Source organism: Rhopilema esculentum, chromosome 9 (genome assembly GCF_057945365.1).
Source record: "Rhopilema esculentum isolate cy_ngs chromosome 9, ASM5794536v1, whole genome shotgun sequence".
Classification (NCBI taxonomy): Eukaryota; Metazoa; Cnidaria; class Scyphozoa; order Rhizostomeae; family Rhizostomatidae; genus Rhopilema; species Rhopilema esculentum.
In genome coordinates, this window is record NC_142823.1 from 8,890,870 (window position 1) to 8,910,507 (window position 19,638).

At 37.7% G+C, this 19,638-nt stretch overlaps 1 protein-coding gene and 1 long non-coding RNA gene across 2 annotated transcripts; one reads left to right on the forward strand and one right to left on the reverse strand.

The window, feature by feature from the left end:
• Positions 1-13: 13 nt before the first annotated feature.
• LOC135688852 (DBH-like monooxygenase protein 2) lies at positions 14-18,114 on the reverse strand. Its single transcript, XM_065205886.2, has 6 exons — positions 17,765-18,114; positions 11,962-12,161; positions 10,568-10,796; positions 4,392-4,606; positions 2,774-3,159; positions 14-538 (listed from the first exon to the last, which is right to left on the reverse strand). Exons 1-6 carry the CDS (start codon positions 18,051-18,053, stop codon positions 145-147), a joined length of 1,713 nt encoding a protein of 570 aa, XP_065061958.2. The 5' UTR covers positions 18,054-18,114; the 3' UTR covers positions 14-144.
• On the forward strand, positions 4,517-10,715 carry LOC148959591 (uncharacterized). Its single transcript, XR_016143995.1, has 2 exons — positions 4,517-4,646; positions 10,376-10,715. It is a non-coding gene; the product is annotated as an uncharacterized LOC148959591 (long non-coding RNA).
• Positions 18,115-19,638: the final 1,524 nt, after the last annotated feature.

Genomic DNA, 19,638 nt, shown 5'->3' on the forward strand with positions numbered 1-19,638 from the left:
ATGATTTCAAGTGTTAAGCAGAAAAATATCAACTTTTTCTATTCATGTATGATATAAATGGAAAATAAACAGCGATAAAAAATGTTCAAGCAGGGATTACACAATAGCTAGAGAGGAGTGTTGCTAACGCACCTCATTGTTCAGTTAAGGTAGAAAAGCGTTAAGGTGCAACATAATGCACAAAAAGGCAACCAAACTTGCAATAACCCCCGCATTGACGTCAACGAGCCTCGGTGCAGCGCTTCCAACATACTTTCCACATACATTGATCGCCTTCCATACCGCTTGTGCCGTGTGGTTCGCTTTGGATTTCATCTCTCGGTTGTAAATATTTCTTTCCCCTCCTTTCATGCAACGATGTGACGTCATTTTGTCAACGTAGTATTTGCAATCTTTTGAGCAGGACGTTGGTTTAGGCCCACATGAAGTAAGGATGTTGGCAGGGTAGTTTTGCTCTTCAAATTCTTTGAAGTCGCAAGTTCCAAACTTGTGGTTGTGTAGAGACACATTTCCAACTTTCATGTCGCAAAATGTGTATCTAAAATTGAATTTAATCATTAAATTATGTAGCATGTTCCTTAAAAGTCGGGCAGAAAACGGTCCAGTCTTGGTCTCTTGTCATGAGGGCACGACTTCCCATTTTTACCATGTGTGGCTTACATTTTTCATAAGGGTAACAAAATACCTCTCGGAGGTTTTTTCTTTTGAATATATTTCATTTCGCTTCAATTTTCTTTGTCAACACATAGCTCTGCTAACAGAAATGTTTCCATCATATCAACAATCAGGACTGGATTAACGCAAAAGCCTTCTAGGCCATAGCCTAGGGCCCCGCGGCTTTTAGGGCCCCGCGGCTTTTAGGGCCCCGCGGTTTTTAGAGCCCCGCGGTTTTTAGGGCCCCGCGGTTTTTAGGGCCCCGCGGTTTTTAGGGCCCCGTGCTAAACAAAGGGAATTTTTTATAGACGTACGTACGTACAAAGTCTGGGGTCGTGAGTTCGAGCCTCGCTCGGGTCGGTTATTTTCCCGCACTCTCTATTAGGAATTTTTTATGCTCAAAATGATAGTTTCACAGCAAAAGGACGTACTTTGTACTACCTACAGAATAAATATTCACAAAATGTGCAATGTGCTCGAAATTCAATAGTTTCAAAACATTGTTTATTTTAATTTTGGCCAAGATGAAAGGCATGATGATGACTTCATAGAGGTTGTTTTCTAAATTTTTAATTTTGAACGCATCAACACTTTGAAATGTCTTTTAACATGCAAAACCATTTACAATAGATACCTAAGATATGAGAGGGGAAGGGAAAACATGGCTAAATTAAGAGCCTAGTCTTTCCTAAAGAAAAAGTAACAGAACTTTGAAATGAATCCCTTGATGTAAGCAGGCCCTATCCTAATGCAATAGAATAAACAAGGATTTGAAGAAACACACTACGCTAGATATCAAAAAGGGAGGGAGGGACGGGAGAAGAGAACAGCGTGGAAACAGCAAACGAAGTAAGCACGATCTGCCCGACCCAAAGCAACCAAATACAACCATCTGAGTCAAGGGACTAACACTTTTGTGCCGATGCCCAAACTACAGAACTCCTTCTTCTCTATTATTCCCAATGGCATCAAAAAAGCGCATAAGGACTTAAATACGAAAGTGAAGCATGACAATTGACACCCAAATGAGAATTATACAAATAAGCTAAATAAAATAAGAACCCCTAGCGAAATCAACATCCCTCGTGAAATTAACTCGCATCTGGCACCCAGGGTAGGCCCCGCAAAACTACAATATCCCGATCACGTTTGGCAACACGTCATTTAAATCAGGATCGAATTCTTTAGTGTGGTACACGGGATCGGTCCAGGCCGGGATCGATCCAAAACTGGTACGGATCAGCCTTCCGTTTACACGGGAACGCTCGGGATCGATCCGCTATCCGTACTAACTCGGGTTCGCTTTGGAGAGCGTTCCAGTTTGGAATCGATCCTGTCTCGTGTAAACAATCGAAATTGGTGGGATGGATCCCAAATTGGCACGGATAGGCAACGGGGTTAATGAATTATCCAGTTTGAGGTGCTTTGAGCACTGTGCTTTGAAATTTGGTCAGATTTTGCGCGCCCTCTTCGCCCACAAGATGGATAATAAAAAACAAGACGGGGAATTTTTTTATTACAAGTTTATTGATTAATTTAGCGAGCAGTCTCCAACCTATAATGTTTTTACTTCATCGTGATATTCAGGAGAAGGGCCCTTTTTATCGCTCCAAATACACATTTTGCAGCTACCTTTCAAATTGGAAGCCATTTTCTTCTCAGCCTTCCTATAAATTTGGCGGTATTTTCTTTGTGTTGTCGATGGCATGAGCAATATCTTCGCAAGGAATTCGTATGCAACATCGGTTACATTTCATTTACATTATATTTAGCGTTGGCAATTTAAATTAGTTGGTTTTATTTAGCTTGAATATATATAGCTAGAAACTATACCAACTTAAGATAAAGAAAGAGGAAAAAATACGCATGAGCATTCCTTTCAAAAGGGCCTAGAAATCACAAATGAGATCGATCCCAAACTGGATCGGTCCCATTTTCCCGTGTAAACCGGGTCTAAAACGTACGGTGTGAAAAACAAAATAAAAGCATACAAGTGTTTCACTTCTCGCCCACACTGTACACACATCACTCTGCTGCCTATCCATATGGTCTTGATTACCGTTCATAGCTTTCTAAGATACATAGATGTTTATAAGAGACTTAAAATTCTAGCGCTTACCTCTCGTAGGCAATGCAAAGGCGCTGTCGTGTCCTAGGTATCTTTGGGTAATAATCAAAAAAGCCGAAACACATTTCATCGTAAGTTCCATCCCCGTAATAGGTCGTTTTCTGTCGTTTCGTTGTGTCGTAAGTACACGTGGTTCGAAGCTCATCACCTGGTAGAAATTGCACAGGAGGCTGGAAAGAGGTACTTGTTGGGTTGTTGTAGCTAAATACGTCATCTTTGGCCAGGTATCGTAACTGCTTTCCATTGCGTATATGAACTAAGGACAAGGATCTACCCAGAAAATGAGCATGTAAACTGGCGCCAGTGATGTTGATAGAGCCATATCCATCGAGCATCGACTTTGTGCAGGATGGACTGCATGTTCCAGAAGTGATTATCTAACAGAACCAAAATGTCGTCTAATATTAGTATTATGATATAATATGATAGTGGAGTATGACGTGATTCGATACTCTATCAACGAGAAAGTTCCATAGAATTCAGTATGATGGTTATGTTGGCCCATAACTGTCACCCACTATTTCGTATGCTATACTAAAATCATAACCCTAAATTCAAAACTGAACCATACGAAATCAAAAACGACTCACACAAAAACTAATATTGTATATTTAGTAAGAGATATTTCATGATGCTTATTCAAATAATGAGGTCAAAAATCTAAACTTCTAGAAACAGATCGTTACTATAAAATGTGATATGATAAATGAACTTATATGATATGATATCATTCGATTTTATAAAATATTATATTATATTATATTATATTATATTATATTATATTATATTATATTATATTATATTATATTATATTATATTATATTATATTATTTTATATTATATTATATTATATTATATTATATTATATTATATTATATTATATTATTTTATATTATATTATATTATATTATATTATATTATATTATATTATATTATATTATATTATATTATATTATATTATATTATATTATATTATATTATATTATATTATATTATTTTATATTATATTATATTATATTATATTATATTATATTATATTATATTATATTATATTATATTATATTATATTATATTATATTATATTATATTATATTATATTATATTATATTATATTATATTATATTATATTATTTTATATTATATTATATTATATTATATTATATTATATTATATTATATTATATTATATTATATTATATTATATTATATTATATTATATTATATTATATTATATTATTTTATATTATATTATATTATATTATATTATATTATATTATATTATATTATATTATATTATATTATATTATATTATATTATATTATATTATATTATTTTATATTATATTATATTATATTATATTATATTATATTATATTATATTATATTATATTATATTATATTATATTATATTATATTATATTATTTTATATTATATTATATTATATTATTTTATATTATATTATATTATATTATATTATATTATATTATATTATATTATATTATATTATATTATTTTATATTATATTATATTATATTATATTATATTATATTATATTATATTATATTATATTATATTATATTATATTATATTATATTATATTGCTGCAATACCTCTTTTTTTCCGGGTGGAAGCTCCAGGTGCATCTGTCCAGTCATCATTTTGCCGAGGTCGTATTTTCTAAGATTCGGTGTGTAGTACAACCTGATTCCAGATGAGTCATACATGCCAGCAGTTTTGGCGTCGTTCGTCCAATGCACTTGCAGCTGTACATACTTGTACACTGACTTACCGAACCGAAAGCCAGCATTAACTGGGCTGCATGAACCTGTTGTTGCATATGGATGGATAATGACATTAGTGTAAAGGTTGTGTAAAATAAAAACTGCTTATAATTAACCGCGGGGAAGGAGCGAGCGCGTGGGGGTGAGGAGCTTCAGAGACATGACTTTTACTATTCAAAAAAGCGAGTGTGCGACGAGAGTATATAACCAGTTCGTTATTGTTTTGTTACCTTGAAAGAAATATATAACTTCTATTTCGAGTTATTTGTGAGTTTATCGCCTTACAACATTCTAAGTTCGCGATACAGTGGCACCACCCAGATGGGAGAAAGTGAGAAGTGAGTGAAATTTCATAATAAGTGAGACTGTGAATTCAAGATGGCCGTCGTGGAAGAGTTTGTCAAGAAAATCGACAAAAAGCTTGGATTTTTATCGTATCTGAACGAAGAAACTGAAGAAATTATGCAGAGAAAGGATCAAAAGGAAATCGAGAGACAGTCTAGAGTATACGAAACGAAAGTGGACGAAATTCAGGAGCTGAAAATTCAAATACAAGAATTGAAACTAGAGGAAGGGGAAATCCCCAGTGAAGTAAAGAAATGGAGAATCGGAATTGAGGAAAGACTGAAGGAGTTTCAGCCCATAGCTGCAGGTATGAAAGAAATTATTGAGAGTTTTAAACATGATGCAAAAAAGAAAGAGCAAGAAGTAGATTTAGAGCTAGAAAGACAAAAATTTGAGCAAAGATTACAACTAGAGGCAAAATTAGTTGAATTGAAGGGGAGATCCCTCGTGGGGGAAAAGCCTGTAACCGCAGTGAAGCTTCCAAAGCTAAGTATCACCAAATTTAAAGGAACACATATAGACTGGTTCCGCTTTTGGAATCAGTTCGAGACTGAAGTCGATAAGCAAAACCTAGACCCTGTCACTAAGTTTAATTACTTGAAAGAATTCATAGAGCCAAAAGTACGTATAAACATTGAGAATTTGATCCACAATGGTGAGGGCTACGAGAGGGCTAAACAAATATTGAAGTCTAAATATGGCAGGCCAAGTGAAGTTATAAATGCACATGTACAGTGTATTATTGAGTTACCAGTGATAAGGGGGTCAAACCCACACAAAATCCATGATTTTTTCAACAAGTTGTTGCCAAGTGTACAAGCACTTGAATCATTAGGGAGACTGAAATCAATTTCAGGTTACACAAGGCTCACATTGGATAAGCTAGAAGGGATACGAGCTGACTTGGTGAGATTAGATGACCAGTGGCAAGAATGGGGATTCCCGCAGCTAATTGAAGCCTTGAGTAAATGGACTGAAAGGAACCCCCTTACACAGTCTGAGGGGAGGGACAGGATGTTTACCACAAGGAATTCCAATTATCTACCAAGATCATGTGTATACTGCGAGCATGAAAACCACAAATCTTCAGAGTGCAAAAAGGTTGCAAAAGTGGGCGAGAGAAGAGAAATTTTAAGGCAAAAAAGATTGTGTTTTAATTGTACAAGCAGTGGACACAAAGCATCAGTCTGTACAAGCAAAGGAAGTTGCCGAAATTGTAGGGGAAAGCACCACACTTCAGTTTGCGACAAAGTTGAGAAACAGGGAGATGTTCTTCTGGTTACTGGGGAACAAGGTGTGGTGCACCCAGTTGTTATAGTGAAGGTAGAAGGAGTGCTCTGTCGAGCCCTGTTGGATACAGGGGCTGGCAGCTCTTATGTATCATCACAGTTAATTGAGAAAGTCGCCAAGCAGCCAATCAAGAGAGAACAACGCCAGATAGACATGATGATGTCCACCAAGATAGCAAAGATCGAAATCTATAATCTGAGGGTGGAGAGCAAAGACCAGAGTTTCAGTCTAAACTTAGATGTGAGCAAAGTGAACAGGAAGGAGCTTTTGACAGTGCCTAACCCAAACTATGGAGAAATGACTAAGAAATTTTCACACCTTAAAGGTGTGTATATGGAAGAAAGATCAAACAAAGAAGCGTTACCAATACATCTTATCATAGGAGCTAGTGACTATGCAAAGATAAAAACTCCAACAAAGCCTAGAGTAGGGAAGCCAGGGGAGCCAGTGGCAGAGCTTACAGGGTTCGGATGGACTATAATGTCACCTGGATACGAGATAGAATCAAATAACATGTTTTTCGCAAAGTCAGCACTTGCCGATTTTGATAGATTATGTTCACTAGATGTCCTAGGCATACAGGACAAAGCAGAGAAAGACATAGTTATCCAAGATTTCAAAGATCAGTTGGAAAGGAGCCCAGAAGGTTGGTACAGGACCGGTCTTCTTTGGAAATCAGAGATCCCAGACCTGCCAGACAATGAACAAGGAAGCAAGTCAAGATTGAAAAGGCTCGTGCAAAGGTTAGAAAGACAGCCAGAGCTTTATGATAAGTATGAAGAAATACTACTGCAACAGGAGCAAGAAGGAATTATAGAGAAAGTTACCTGTCAGAGCAAAGAAGGAAGAAAGTTTTATTTGCCACACCGAGCCATAGTAAGAGAGTCAGCAGAGTCGACCAAAGTAAGAATTGTATTCGATGCATCTGCAAGAGCAAACGATCAATCACCATCACTCAACGATTGCCTCGAAACAGGCCCCCCATTGCAAAACCTGATCTGGGACATTTTGGCGCGAAACAGATTACAACCCATCACACTATGCGCAGATATGAAACAAGCTTTCCTACAAATAAGAATTAAAGAGCAGGACCGAGATGTGTTAAGGTTCCATTGGTTGAAAGACAGAGATTTAGAGAAACTTGAAGTCTATCGATTCACTCGAGTAATGTTTGGATGCAGCCAATCGCCATTTTTGCTTTGTGCTACCGTAAAGAAACATCTTGAAGAATGTAGAGCAGAGTTTCCTGAGGAAGTCTCAGAAATTGAAAGAAGCATCTACGTCGATGACCTTCTGCTAGGTGGGTCATCCATCACAGAGGTACAGAAATTGAAAGAGTCAGCCATAGAAATATTCGACAGTGCAAAGTTTACATTGCACAAATTGCACTCAAACAGAAAAGAGTTAGAGACAGATGATGGTGATCAAGAAGAAATAGAAGAGAGTTTTGCCAAACAGCAGCTGGGAACAAAGGCCAAAGAGTCCAAACTATTAGGGCTTACATGGGACAAACAGAAGGATACCATTGCAGTCTCAATAAAGAAAGAGAAAGGAAGAGGATCAACAAAGAGAGAATTATTGCAACATCTGGCTTCAATATATGACCCACTGGGAATTATTTCACCAATTACCCTAGTTGGAAAGATCATTTTCAGAGATGCATGTAAACAAGGTGTCAAATGGGATGAAGGACTACCAAAAGACCTCAATGAAAGATTCGTGCAGTGGAGTAAAAATTTGCCAGAAAGAGTAGCAATACCCAGAAGCATTCCAACGAAAGAGGGGAGAATAACTTCGATTGAGCTACACGTGTTCGGAGATGCGAGTATAGACGGGGTAGCAGCTATAGTTTATGCAGTCATAAGGCAGGAGTCTGAGAAAAGTCAAGGACTTTTGGTAGCAAAGTCTCGCCTTGCAAAGAACAACCTTACAATTCCAAGGCTTGAGTTGGTAGCTGCACACATGGCAGCTAATCTCGTCGACAACGTAGTAAGAGCACTTGAAGGACACCCAATTGAAAATGTCTATGCTTGGCTTGACAGCACTGTTGCCCTTCATTGGGTGAGAGGAGAGAACCGTTATAAACAGTTTGTGAGTAACCGGGTCTCAAAGATTAAGGAGAAAGATTATATAGTTTGGAGACATGTACCATCTGAACTGAACCCAGCTGACATAGCAAGTCGAGGAAGCAATATTAAAAAATTGACAGATGATTGGTTCAGAGGACCAGATTGGATTCAATGTCAAGTAGAGTGGCCAAAAGATATAAAGACAACAGCAGACACTGATACAGAGCTAGAGGCAAAGCCAGTGAAGGAAATACTCAAGGTTGGACGAGAGATAAGAGATGTACTAACTGAAAGGATCCTAGCGAAGTACTCATTTCTTAAAGCAATGAAAGTGACAGCTTGGTTGAAAAGGTTTGCAATTAACTCAAGATTAAAGAAAATAGACAGAAGAGTCGGTCCATTGACAACTGCGGAACTGCAAGATGTAATAGCATTTTGGATTAGAAAAGTTCAAGGAGAGTTTGAAGTAAAGCTAGAGTTCAAAGAAACACAAAGGCAACTAGGGTTAGAGAAAGATGAGAGAGAAATCTATGTTTGTAAAGGAAGAATTCAAGGAGAGTACCCAATCTTTCTCCCAACTGATGTTCTATTTAGTGAGAAATTGGTTTCCTATGCGCATTTGAGCACTCATTGTGGAGGGTCAAGTCTTACAATGGCTAAAGTTAGAGAGGACTATTGGATTCCAAGATTGAGAAAGCTAGCAAAAGGAGTCATCAAAAAGTGTAACACCTGCAAAAGATTCAATGCGCGACCAGTTTCCAAGCCAAAACCAGGCTTATTGCCGGAAGACAGAACTGAAGGAACAAGACCTTTCGAAGTAGTCGGTGTTGATTATGCAGGCCCAATTAGTCACAAAACAAGAAAAAGGGGAGAAGGAAAAGCGCATATCTTATTGTTTGTTTGCAGTCTAACGAGAGCTGTTTACATGGAAGTTGTTCCTGACACAACAGCAAAGATTTTCCTCCAATGCCTGAAAAGGTTTACAGCAAGACGTGGACGGCCTAAAAAGATTTATTCAGACAACGCTCAGACATTTAAATTTGCAGCAAAGTGGTTAAAACAACTAATGAAAGATGAGGAATTCCATGATTTCTTAAGAGAGCAGTCCATCAAGTGGCAATTCAACTTGAGTAAAGCCCCCTGGTGGGGTGGCCAGTATGAACGAATCATAGGTTTAACCAAGCAAGTAATGTACAGAATTTTAGGAAAAGCAAAGCTGAGTTATGATGAGCTACAAGAAATGATGCTTGATGTTGAGATAACGCTTAACAATCGTCCATTAAGCTATATTGAGGACGATGTGCAAATGCCTCTGTTAACCCCAAACATGATGCTGTTGAGCCATCAGAACGCTCTTCTAGAGTCAGAGGTCTGCAGGGTGCAGGACAGGGATTTGCGCAAGAGAGCAAGATATCTGCAGAAATGTCGCGACAACCTCTGGAAGAGATGGAAGTCAGAATACATGAGATCACTCAGGGAAAGACACAACTTAAAGTGCAAGGACGGAGGAGAAAGCATAAAAGAAGGAAAAGTAGTTTTGATAAAAGGCGACGAACGTAACAGAGGCGAATGGAACATAGGCATTGTTGATAAAGTCATTCAAGGCAAAGATGGAGTTGTTCGAGGCGCAAGGCTAAGAACAGGAAAGACAAAGATAGAACGGGCAGTGCAGTTGTTATATCCTCTAGAGATAGATTGCGATGTACCGGAAAAGGAGACAAAGAAGGCCGAGAATTTGAACCCACAAGCCAAAGAGTTTAGACCACAACGACGAGCTGCACAAATTGCCAAGAGTTCAGTAAAAGAAACATTCGCATATGAAGACAAGGAATTGGAAGATGATTAACATTGACGTTTGGTACCTATTCGGTCCAAACGGGGGGAGTGTGTGTAAAATAAAAACTGCTTATAATTAACCGCGGGGAAGGAGCGAGCGCGTGGGGGTGAGGAGCTTCAGAGACATGACTTTTACTATTCAAAAAAGCGAGTGTGCGACGAGAGTATATAACCAGTTCGTTATTGTTTTGTTACCTTGAAAGAAATATATAACTTCTATTTCGAGTTATTTGTGAGTTTATCGCCTTACAACATTCTAAGTTCGCGATAAAGGTCATCAAAAATCATTTTCAGAAATTATTTCCAAAAATTCAGATTATGAGAAACTGTTTGAAGAAAAAAGATTCAATTTAGACACGTTTTTGTTTTACTTCTTGGTAGCTTGAAGGCTTGGTTGAAGTATTTTATTACAAATGTGTCGTATTTTTCGTAAATAGCTAATGTGTTTAGTGTAAAGATTTTTACCTTCGCTGCCAACAGTCCATCCTGCCAACAGGTCCTTGCATCGATCACTTCCCATGACGCAATTGAATGGCTTCTCTTCTATTTCCATGTCTCCATCACAACCATACAGCAACATATGATGGATTACTTTTGTATTGTCAAGAACAGGTTCAGTTGCAGTAATGTGGTAGTCTTGATCGTGGGGCAGTGTCATCGTCTTACAGTAGTATGTAGTCAGCTGGGCTGGAACCTGTAAGACACATAATTGTTCTCATGGACATCAACCATCATCATTAAGCGTCATCATTATCAATCATCATCATTAATCGTCATCATTAATCGTCATCATCATTAATCGTCATCATTATCAATCATCATCATTAATCGTCATCATTAATCGTCATCATTATCAATCATCATCATTAATCATCATCATTAATCGTCATCATTATCAATCATCATCATTAATCGTCATCATTAATCGTCATCATCATTAATCGTCATCATTATCAATCATCATCATTATCAATCATCATCATTAATCGTCATCATTAATCGTCATCATTATCAACCATCATCATTAATCGTCATCATTAATCGTCATCATTATCAACCATCATCATTAATCATCATCATTAATCGTCATCATTAATCGTCATCATCATTAATCGTCATCATTATCAATCATCATAATTATCAATCATCATCATTAATCGTCATCATTAATCGTCATCATTATCAACTATCATCATTAATCATCATCATTAATCGTCATCATTATCAATCATCATCATTAATCGTCATCATTAATCGTCATCATTATCAACCATCATCATTAATCGTCATCATTAATCGTCATCATTATCAACCATCATCATTAATCATCATCATTAATCGTCATCATTAATCGTCATCATCATTAATCGTCATCATTATCAATCATCATCATTAATCGTCATCATCATTATAAATCATCATCATTAATCGTCATCATTATCAATCATCATCATTAATCGTCATCATTATCAACCATGATCATTAATCGTCATCATCAATCGTCATCATCATTAATTGCCATCATTATCAATCACCATCAACATAATCTTTTTTGCCTTTTTCATCGTTGGCAGAAATAATAATATAAATAATGTTCTTTTTTCTGTCTTGTCGAATACACACTTGAAAATGGTTTTGTTGTTTTTCTTCGGAATTATCTGCCATATCTTTTTGGTCTCATATCGTTGGGTATTATTTAATATGCTTGCAGAACGATACCTTAGCTCGTTTAGGAAGAATCTGAAATTTTGTTTTCTTGCGATAACTATTAATAAGTTTTCTTGCGCTTTTCTGCATTTCTTGTAAAAACATTCCGTCTTCAACAAAATGAATTATTGTAAAACAAAGAATCATCTTACTTTTGTACGGGGAAACCTAACATCCGTCGTCCTCACTCCAGCCTCGTACCTTCCAGTGCAGTTTTCCTTCTTCCCAGTGCAAGATACCCAAGTTTGAAAACTGCACCTCGGACTGTCTACTGGTTCACAGATCCCTGGATGTGTGATGTCAACGACTCGACTTGGCGTTTTGCCTTCGGACCAGATGCAGCCAGGGTCGCCTGAAACGATATCATTTCGAATGTTTAAAACAATAACATTTTGAATCAGGGATGCCAAGTTTAGGTACTATAAGAGAGAAACAAAGCATTTCTTATATTTTCTTATATGAAGTATAAGATTTAAATAAAAAGAAGAAGGAAGATGATTTAGCAAAAGAGTCTGGAACGTTTTAAAAGAAGGGCTTTGACAATAAGTAAAGCATTTCAGGGTGTGTGTGCAAGCCATCATTCTTTCAGAAAATCCACAAGCAGGTATGTAGCGTTTACAGTTCGAATATTGTCTTTGCTCCTGCTGTTGAAATATCTTCTACAGTTAAGCAATTTTCTACAATCAACTTCGTCATTACGGTATCCCATGGGATACAAGCGCATGCGCAACTGGCAGTTTGGTTTTCTGTGAGCTCTTACAAAGGGATGTGGTTAATTTAATCTTAATTATTATTTGTTAATTTTACCTTTTTTGCGAATGGACAAATTTTAAATCAGACAGGGATGCCACATACATTTCTCACTGGGAGCAGTTAACTAGTGACATGAAATACCCTCCTAAATTTTTGGGGCTTATGTCGAGTGTGACAGGACTCATCTCCTCAATAGGCAAGCGGCACTGATTGGTCAACCTATACAGTCATGTGCTCGTGTTTCTGATTGGCCTATTTCGATCCACAACTGGGTTTATATATTTCCTAGCGTAGAGTTTTCGATCTATGTTCTGACGTTTTAAACTCTGAAGTGTGTCAGACGAAAAGCTTTAGTTTACTAAATGTTTGCTTTTTTCAAAGCCATTTTGAAGATGAATTCAATGAAAAAAACAATGAACATAACCAGGAAGAAGAACAACCTCAATTTAGATATCCAGTACGAGACAGGATGATAACAAAGCTTTACGGGACAGTTGTATCTCATTAAGTACTACAACATAATCATATAATCTTTGTTTTGTTTTTACTTATATTTTATCCCGAGAAGAGACATTCCGAAGAAAGGGAGAGATGTTGTATTGTGATACGGACACCCTAGGACTGCTTAGTTCTGTAAATATAGTTAGTTGAAATGGGATTATCGACTCGAGAACATGTCGTTTCTTTAAGCATTTCTACAGAGTAAGAATATAATAGGTATGGACATAGCATCAAGAGTGAACATGACTTTTTTTGATGCTGGAAATTCGAGATGACAATCCTTTGTGTATGCTATTCATGTTTGCTGCACCATCAAATTAATCTCCAACACATTCCTTTATTTGCAACCCATGTTTCTCAAATGCATTGCTCATAAGCTCGAACAAGGCTTTTCCTAAAGTTGATTCAGCTATTACCATTGTCAAAAGACATTCTTTGACTTCGCCTTCTTTCACAAACCGAAGGACAAAATAACATTGCTCTTGTGCAAATACTTCTTGTGTTGAGTCAAGCTCAGTGGAGAACATCCCGCCCTCTTTGACCACCGAATCTTGTATAAGAGGTTTAATAACTTGAGTGGTTGTTGTTGTTATTGTGTCATTACTCAAAACCTTACCAATGAGCTTCTATCAGTTGATTTGGACGTCTGCGCTTTTTGAAGCCTTTTATCTTTCTGTTTTTGGCTTTGCTCAGAAACTTGTGTGATATGAGACATCAAAACAGAATCATACCGCGCAACTAGCTTGACTTTTTCAAGAAAATCTCCTTGATTAACATTATCGTTAGTTAGCTCAGATGCCCTTTCATTTCTTTTTCCACGATATGCAAGACCTTGCTTTCTAATGGTTTTTATAATATCGATTACTCTTTCTAAAACAGCTCTTCTCCTTTGCACTTCCTCACTATTTCTTTTGGTGGGGTAGCTAAGTTGCAAGATTCCTTTTGTTTTCTCCACTTAAGTGGGCGCTGAGACAGTCATTGTGTGGTGCTCTTTCATTCTTTGGTATATGTGACTTAATGACTTTAAACCGTTCGTAAAAGCACTTGCAGAATTTCCATAGGCAAGACAGACACTGCAAGATAGGCATTCTTGCTTGTCATCGAATGTCAGCCACGCTCTTTTCTCAAATTACGTTAATCGGATTGCATTATGAAAAAACTAATCGTCCTACCCACGAATATTCGCTCGCAACAAAATCGGATCCGTCAGTTTATTTCACTTACGACACATTTCGACTGAATTGGTCTCACATATTCGGGACTTTGTCCCGAGTCCCGGTGGGCCACCACGCCCCTGACAATTACTAAATAATCGCCGATGCCTTGACAAGAATGAGTATTGTTCTCACCCAGCTGAAGCATTAAACTTGTCCTATGGGTTTAAAATTTCACAATGTTTCAATGATGTGAAAACTGAGAAGGATTTTTCAAGCTGCGAAAAATCCCATAGCTAGAGAAGTCAATCACATCTTTGTTCGGCCCATTTCGCTATGCAAATCATATACCATCGCTAAGCAATGGTTTCTTGCTTAAAAATGATTATCATTATATCCTTTTTTGCCACGGACAAAAACAAATGGCTAATTTTGAAGGGGCGTGGAAGGATGAAAATTCCAACTTTATTTAAGAAATTTTTCATTCCACCTGCAAATCTACTGTACCTACCAAATAGATATTTGGAAATAGCCTTTACTCCGTATTTCTAGTTTCTTTATAATCACCAAAATTTTACTCAAAATAATTAGCGTAAGGCATAAAAACTTGAATCTCTAAATTTGGATTAACATGAAACAACCATTTAAACTTACTGTAAGAAGGCTTTATTCTGATTTGCCCATTCTAAAGCTATTTGATGCAGATCGATTTTATCTAAAATATATTTTATATAGAAGCACGATATAGAAGCATCAAGGAATTGAGCCCTTTATCTTTATCGTTTTGATCGAAGGAAACTATTAGCAATTTTCAGAAGGCCAAATGCCTTTTCGTTCTTTACAATTAAAATGATGATTTGGGGGCACGTGCATATGCTCGATTCGTAAGATGAAACACCCTTCTTTGATCAAATACTTGTGTTGCAGCGCAGCTTTTGTAATGTTTTCTTGATTCTCAGCAGCTTTATCATAGCAATTTATGTTAATGAATTAAGGACATGTACAAACAACAGGGGGAGCTTAGCATACACTCGTCTTTCATAAGAAGCGTTGAGGACTTTTAGCACTAAAAGGTTCTTAATTTTTTATTGAATTAACTACTCTTAGTTTCTTAAAAAATCCCACTTGAATATTTTCTGATCAACATAGGTATTATTATTCCAAACTGTAAAATTTCAAGTTTTTTATCCGGAAATCTATTTGGCCTGTTCATAATTAAATTCAACTTAACTCCCGTCAGAAAGAAATCAAACGGCGCTAGTGGAGACGGGGTTTCACAATAGAAAACGATTAGTGGATGGGTCCGCTCCAGCCTATGAATTTTAACAAGATTTAAACTTTTTTCATTTAAAATCCTACAATTCTTAAAGACTCATTGCTAACAATGAGCCATTGCGCTACGCAAGCATCCCATAATGCATTTTCAGGCAGTCTGAAATCAATTTTGGGTAATTTGGGATCCTCGCCACGCTCGCAAAGGCCCATTGTTAGCAATGAGTCTTTAAAATATAAAATTCAAAGGTTTGGTCTTAAGAAAAAAATCCAAGTCAACCGTTAAGTTTTCCAACTGTAACCGGATTTTCCAAACTTTAGGGGCGTTACGCCACCCACGCCCCCGATTATTCACGTGCCTGATTTTTGCTCCTCGAAGTAATATGAACCAGGCCAAATATTTAAAATAGCTGCATTATGTAACAACCGTGTTTACCTTATGGCATTTTTTTGCATGTGAGAAATTAAGGAGGTATCAGGTATCATGCTGAATCATGCAGTCAAATAAGGCATACAGTAAAAACCAGACCCTAAGACCTAGGACCCTTAAGTACTAATATTAAAAAGGACCCTTAACACCAGAAGGGTCTTCACCCCGAACACGATGAGACATAATTGATCAAGGAAAAAGAAGCCAATACTACAAAAAAGAACTTAGTCTGCTTTACAGGAGGTGACCTGCATTTGCTTTTGGTACTGAAAAATTTCCCCGTTTACACTACAACTTTTTACCTGGGTTGAAACTGGGTTAACGTTAACCTGGGTTAGAAATTTTGTAGTGTAAACGCAGCTAACCTGGGTTGATTCCGGGTTAAGCCAACCCTACTTTGGAGGTGGGTTGAACCTAGGTTGACCCCAGGTTAAGAACTTCGAAATGCAGTGTAAACGCAAACCTGGGTTGAACCCAGGTTAACGATTTAAGTCGCGCATGCGCAAGTAAAAACAAAATTCGTCTTGGAACGCTGGTGCAAAAAGGTCCTTCAATTTAAAACAGCATATATTGAAAATGAATGAAGCAAGGGCTGAAAGAGGTAAACTATGGGGCGACGATAAAGTCATGTCGTTAATCGAAATATGGGCGAACGAAGACATCCAGCAACAGCTAGATTCATGTACCAGAAACCCCCAGAAAGCGTCCTTCACAACGAAGTGCATGCGTGACAAATCTAACCTGGGTTCAACCCAACTTTGCGTTTACACTGTAAACGAAAGTGGGTTCAACCTGGGTTCAACCCAGCTTAGAGTTAACCCAGGTTAAATGTTGTAGTGTAAACAGGGCTTTATAAGTCTTGCAATATTGGCCCAGAGTCTTTTATTGTTGTCTGTCTTTGTCACCAGATATTTTAATCTAGACGAGTGTTTAACAAAATGGCTAGGAATATAATCATTTTTTACATGCGAAAAAGTAGGGCATTTCAAGAGTGTGGGGAACTCGTCACCGATTTCGTTGGATGAACACAAAGTACATATTCTTTGATCATAACTTATTTTGCCCCATCTGTCTGTTTCTACTGCCAATTTCTGGTTTGCTGTTCTAAACCAGACTAGGTGTTTCACGTCCTGAATTCCACGTCAATTTTGCCTATCTCTCTAGAGTCTAGAAACGTAGGTCACTTTTCTCAAATACGTCGATACAAATGAACTCGAAACAGTTCCCGATCTACCCAGGACAGCAAAGACTTGTCGGTGCATTTGAAAAAATTGCATCACAGACATTCCCATTTGATCGCTGGTCAAATGAAAAATCTGTGACATCGATTTAACAGGCAATTAAAAAGGATTAATTTATGCAGCTTCGTACAACTTCAAGCAACTTATAAGCAATGGCGGCGCCACCCACTAAGCTATGGGGGGGGGGAGACAAACCAAAAAATTTAAGCCACGCCTTTTTAATCAGTTCCCCCCGTGGCGCCGCTACTGCTTATAAGGTCGTTTACACGATCACATTCTATGATCACATATAATATGTGATGCAAATGTGACCTGAATATGATCGTGTAAACCGGTCTTTTCGATGTAGGAAACGGAAGCGTATCTGTGCTAATTTTGCTATCTAATGACCAGGGTCTGCATGGGCTCCGCCGCAGGTTGGAAAGTAGAGGGGCCAAGAGACAATGTAACAATCATGACAAAAGATTTAAAAAAAGCTCTATTGTTTTGCAAAAAAAGTGAGGGGGCAAGCCATGGCCCCCGGCCCCCCTTCGTCGGAGGCCCTGGTCTGTATCAAGCTTTAAACAAACCTGCAACGGCGTTATAACTAAGTGTAAGTACTCGCCTAGTTCCTCTCCATTGGTTTTACCGTCTTTATCCGAATCCGCTTGGCACAACGAACGGGTCCATTTGAAACCAGCATCACTGAATGCCACCCCAAAAGGGTTTCGCTTGCCGCCTCCTATTTGATTCAAATGTCCCACTCCATTCCATATTGTGTTTTTCTTACACGGGTGAGGAACCTTGTCACCGTTTGGTATCTTCTGCTGGTAGGTCAAACGCCCATTGGCCGGAATTCCAGTCAGTAGCAGGATCAGAAGGCTGAAGGCAAGCGCTCCTAACTTTATTCCCATCGCTAGAAGTTTATCAACAGTTCTAGCCGTCTTTTGCGTAGAGAAGGAGTGTTTGGCTTTCACCACGTCGGACGGTGGTAACCTAGGGCTTCATAGCAGATAGACGGGGGTATACGCAGTATGGGAGAGCCGGATGTTCGAGATACACTGCCTCCTGCACACACTGGCTTCTAGATTTTCTAGACTGGCTTCAATCTTAATGGTGATAACAATAAGACGGTTTCTGAGGAAAAAAAATTTGCTAGCATCTTGGGGTTTATAAAAGAAATTGCCAACTAAAAATAAACAGGTTGACGAGGGAAGTTATGTCGCCAAAATAAGCAAAGGGGCCCCCCATGATGGTGGTTGTGATTCACGCACAATTTTCTGACTTTTCATGCATTCACGCATTGCGAAATTGAATTTTCATGCTCACGCGAACAATAAATGCAAGATCAGTTATTGCTCATCAGAGCCCTGTTTGAAGGACTACAACACTACTTTCAAAAACTTTAAATGTCTACACTTTGCTAGCGCTACAAACCAGCAGAAACGACAGGAAGTTTAATAGTGACTACAGAGACTCATGTGTAATATAATATGACTCAACAAGATACTAATTTGAGATTTAACTATTATTTGTTTAGTACGCACCAAATTGAGGCAATTTTTTAATTTATCATTCAAAATTTCATTCACGAATTTACGGATAGTAAAACCTTTCACGACATCACGCAAGGAAAACACAAGCTTCAGGTTTCACGTAGGAATCTTAATTCACGAAATCACGCATAAAAAATCGAGATTTCACGATTTCACACACGTAAATTTGGCCAATAATGCATCACGCAAAGTATGGGGGGAGGGGGGCAGCAAACAGTTCCCCTGCATTAGATACAGATGTTACTACCGCCTGTAGTTAGGTACAGATGGCATATCTGTTGAAAAGTCGACGCTGTTTTACGCGTGCTGCACTACACATGAATCGTATAAATGTAATGTTTTAGCTTTAGCATACTGCGAGAATTTGAGACCAGAATTAGAGAAGATTTGAGATCAAATGAAAATAATGGATAACAAAAAGCGATAGGTAAAAGTCAAACAGAGATTACACAATATCGAGAGAGGAGTGACAAAAAATTCCACCTCATTACGCAGTTAATTAAGGTGATAAAGCGAAAAGGGGACGGATTTAGTGGGGGTGTAAAGGGTGTGATCCCCCCAATATTTCTGTGTCTTTCGGTAAATTTTGCTTCCATTCGGTAAAAATCATTTTTTGGTAGGCAAAAAATTAACGCCAAGATTTTTGTTACAAAATAACGCCATTTTCCTACCTTCCTTACCTTCAAGTTGAAAACCGAATTTCGAAAATGGGCGTTTCCATCTTTTTCCAGTAACCGGATGAAGGGTGTGGTACCAAAATCCAATTATTGTCTATCCCCCTAATCATTGTTGCTTAAATCGGTCTGTAAAACCACTTAAAAGGAGGTTTTACCAACGTGAGTTCGTTGTAGGCAGAAAAGCTTAAAAATAAGGTAACGGCGGATGAAATCAAAATTCTTCTTTTTACGGCAATGATTCGACTAACGACGGAAAACAACAAGTT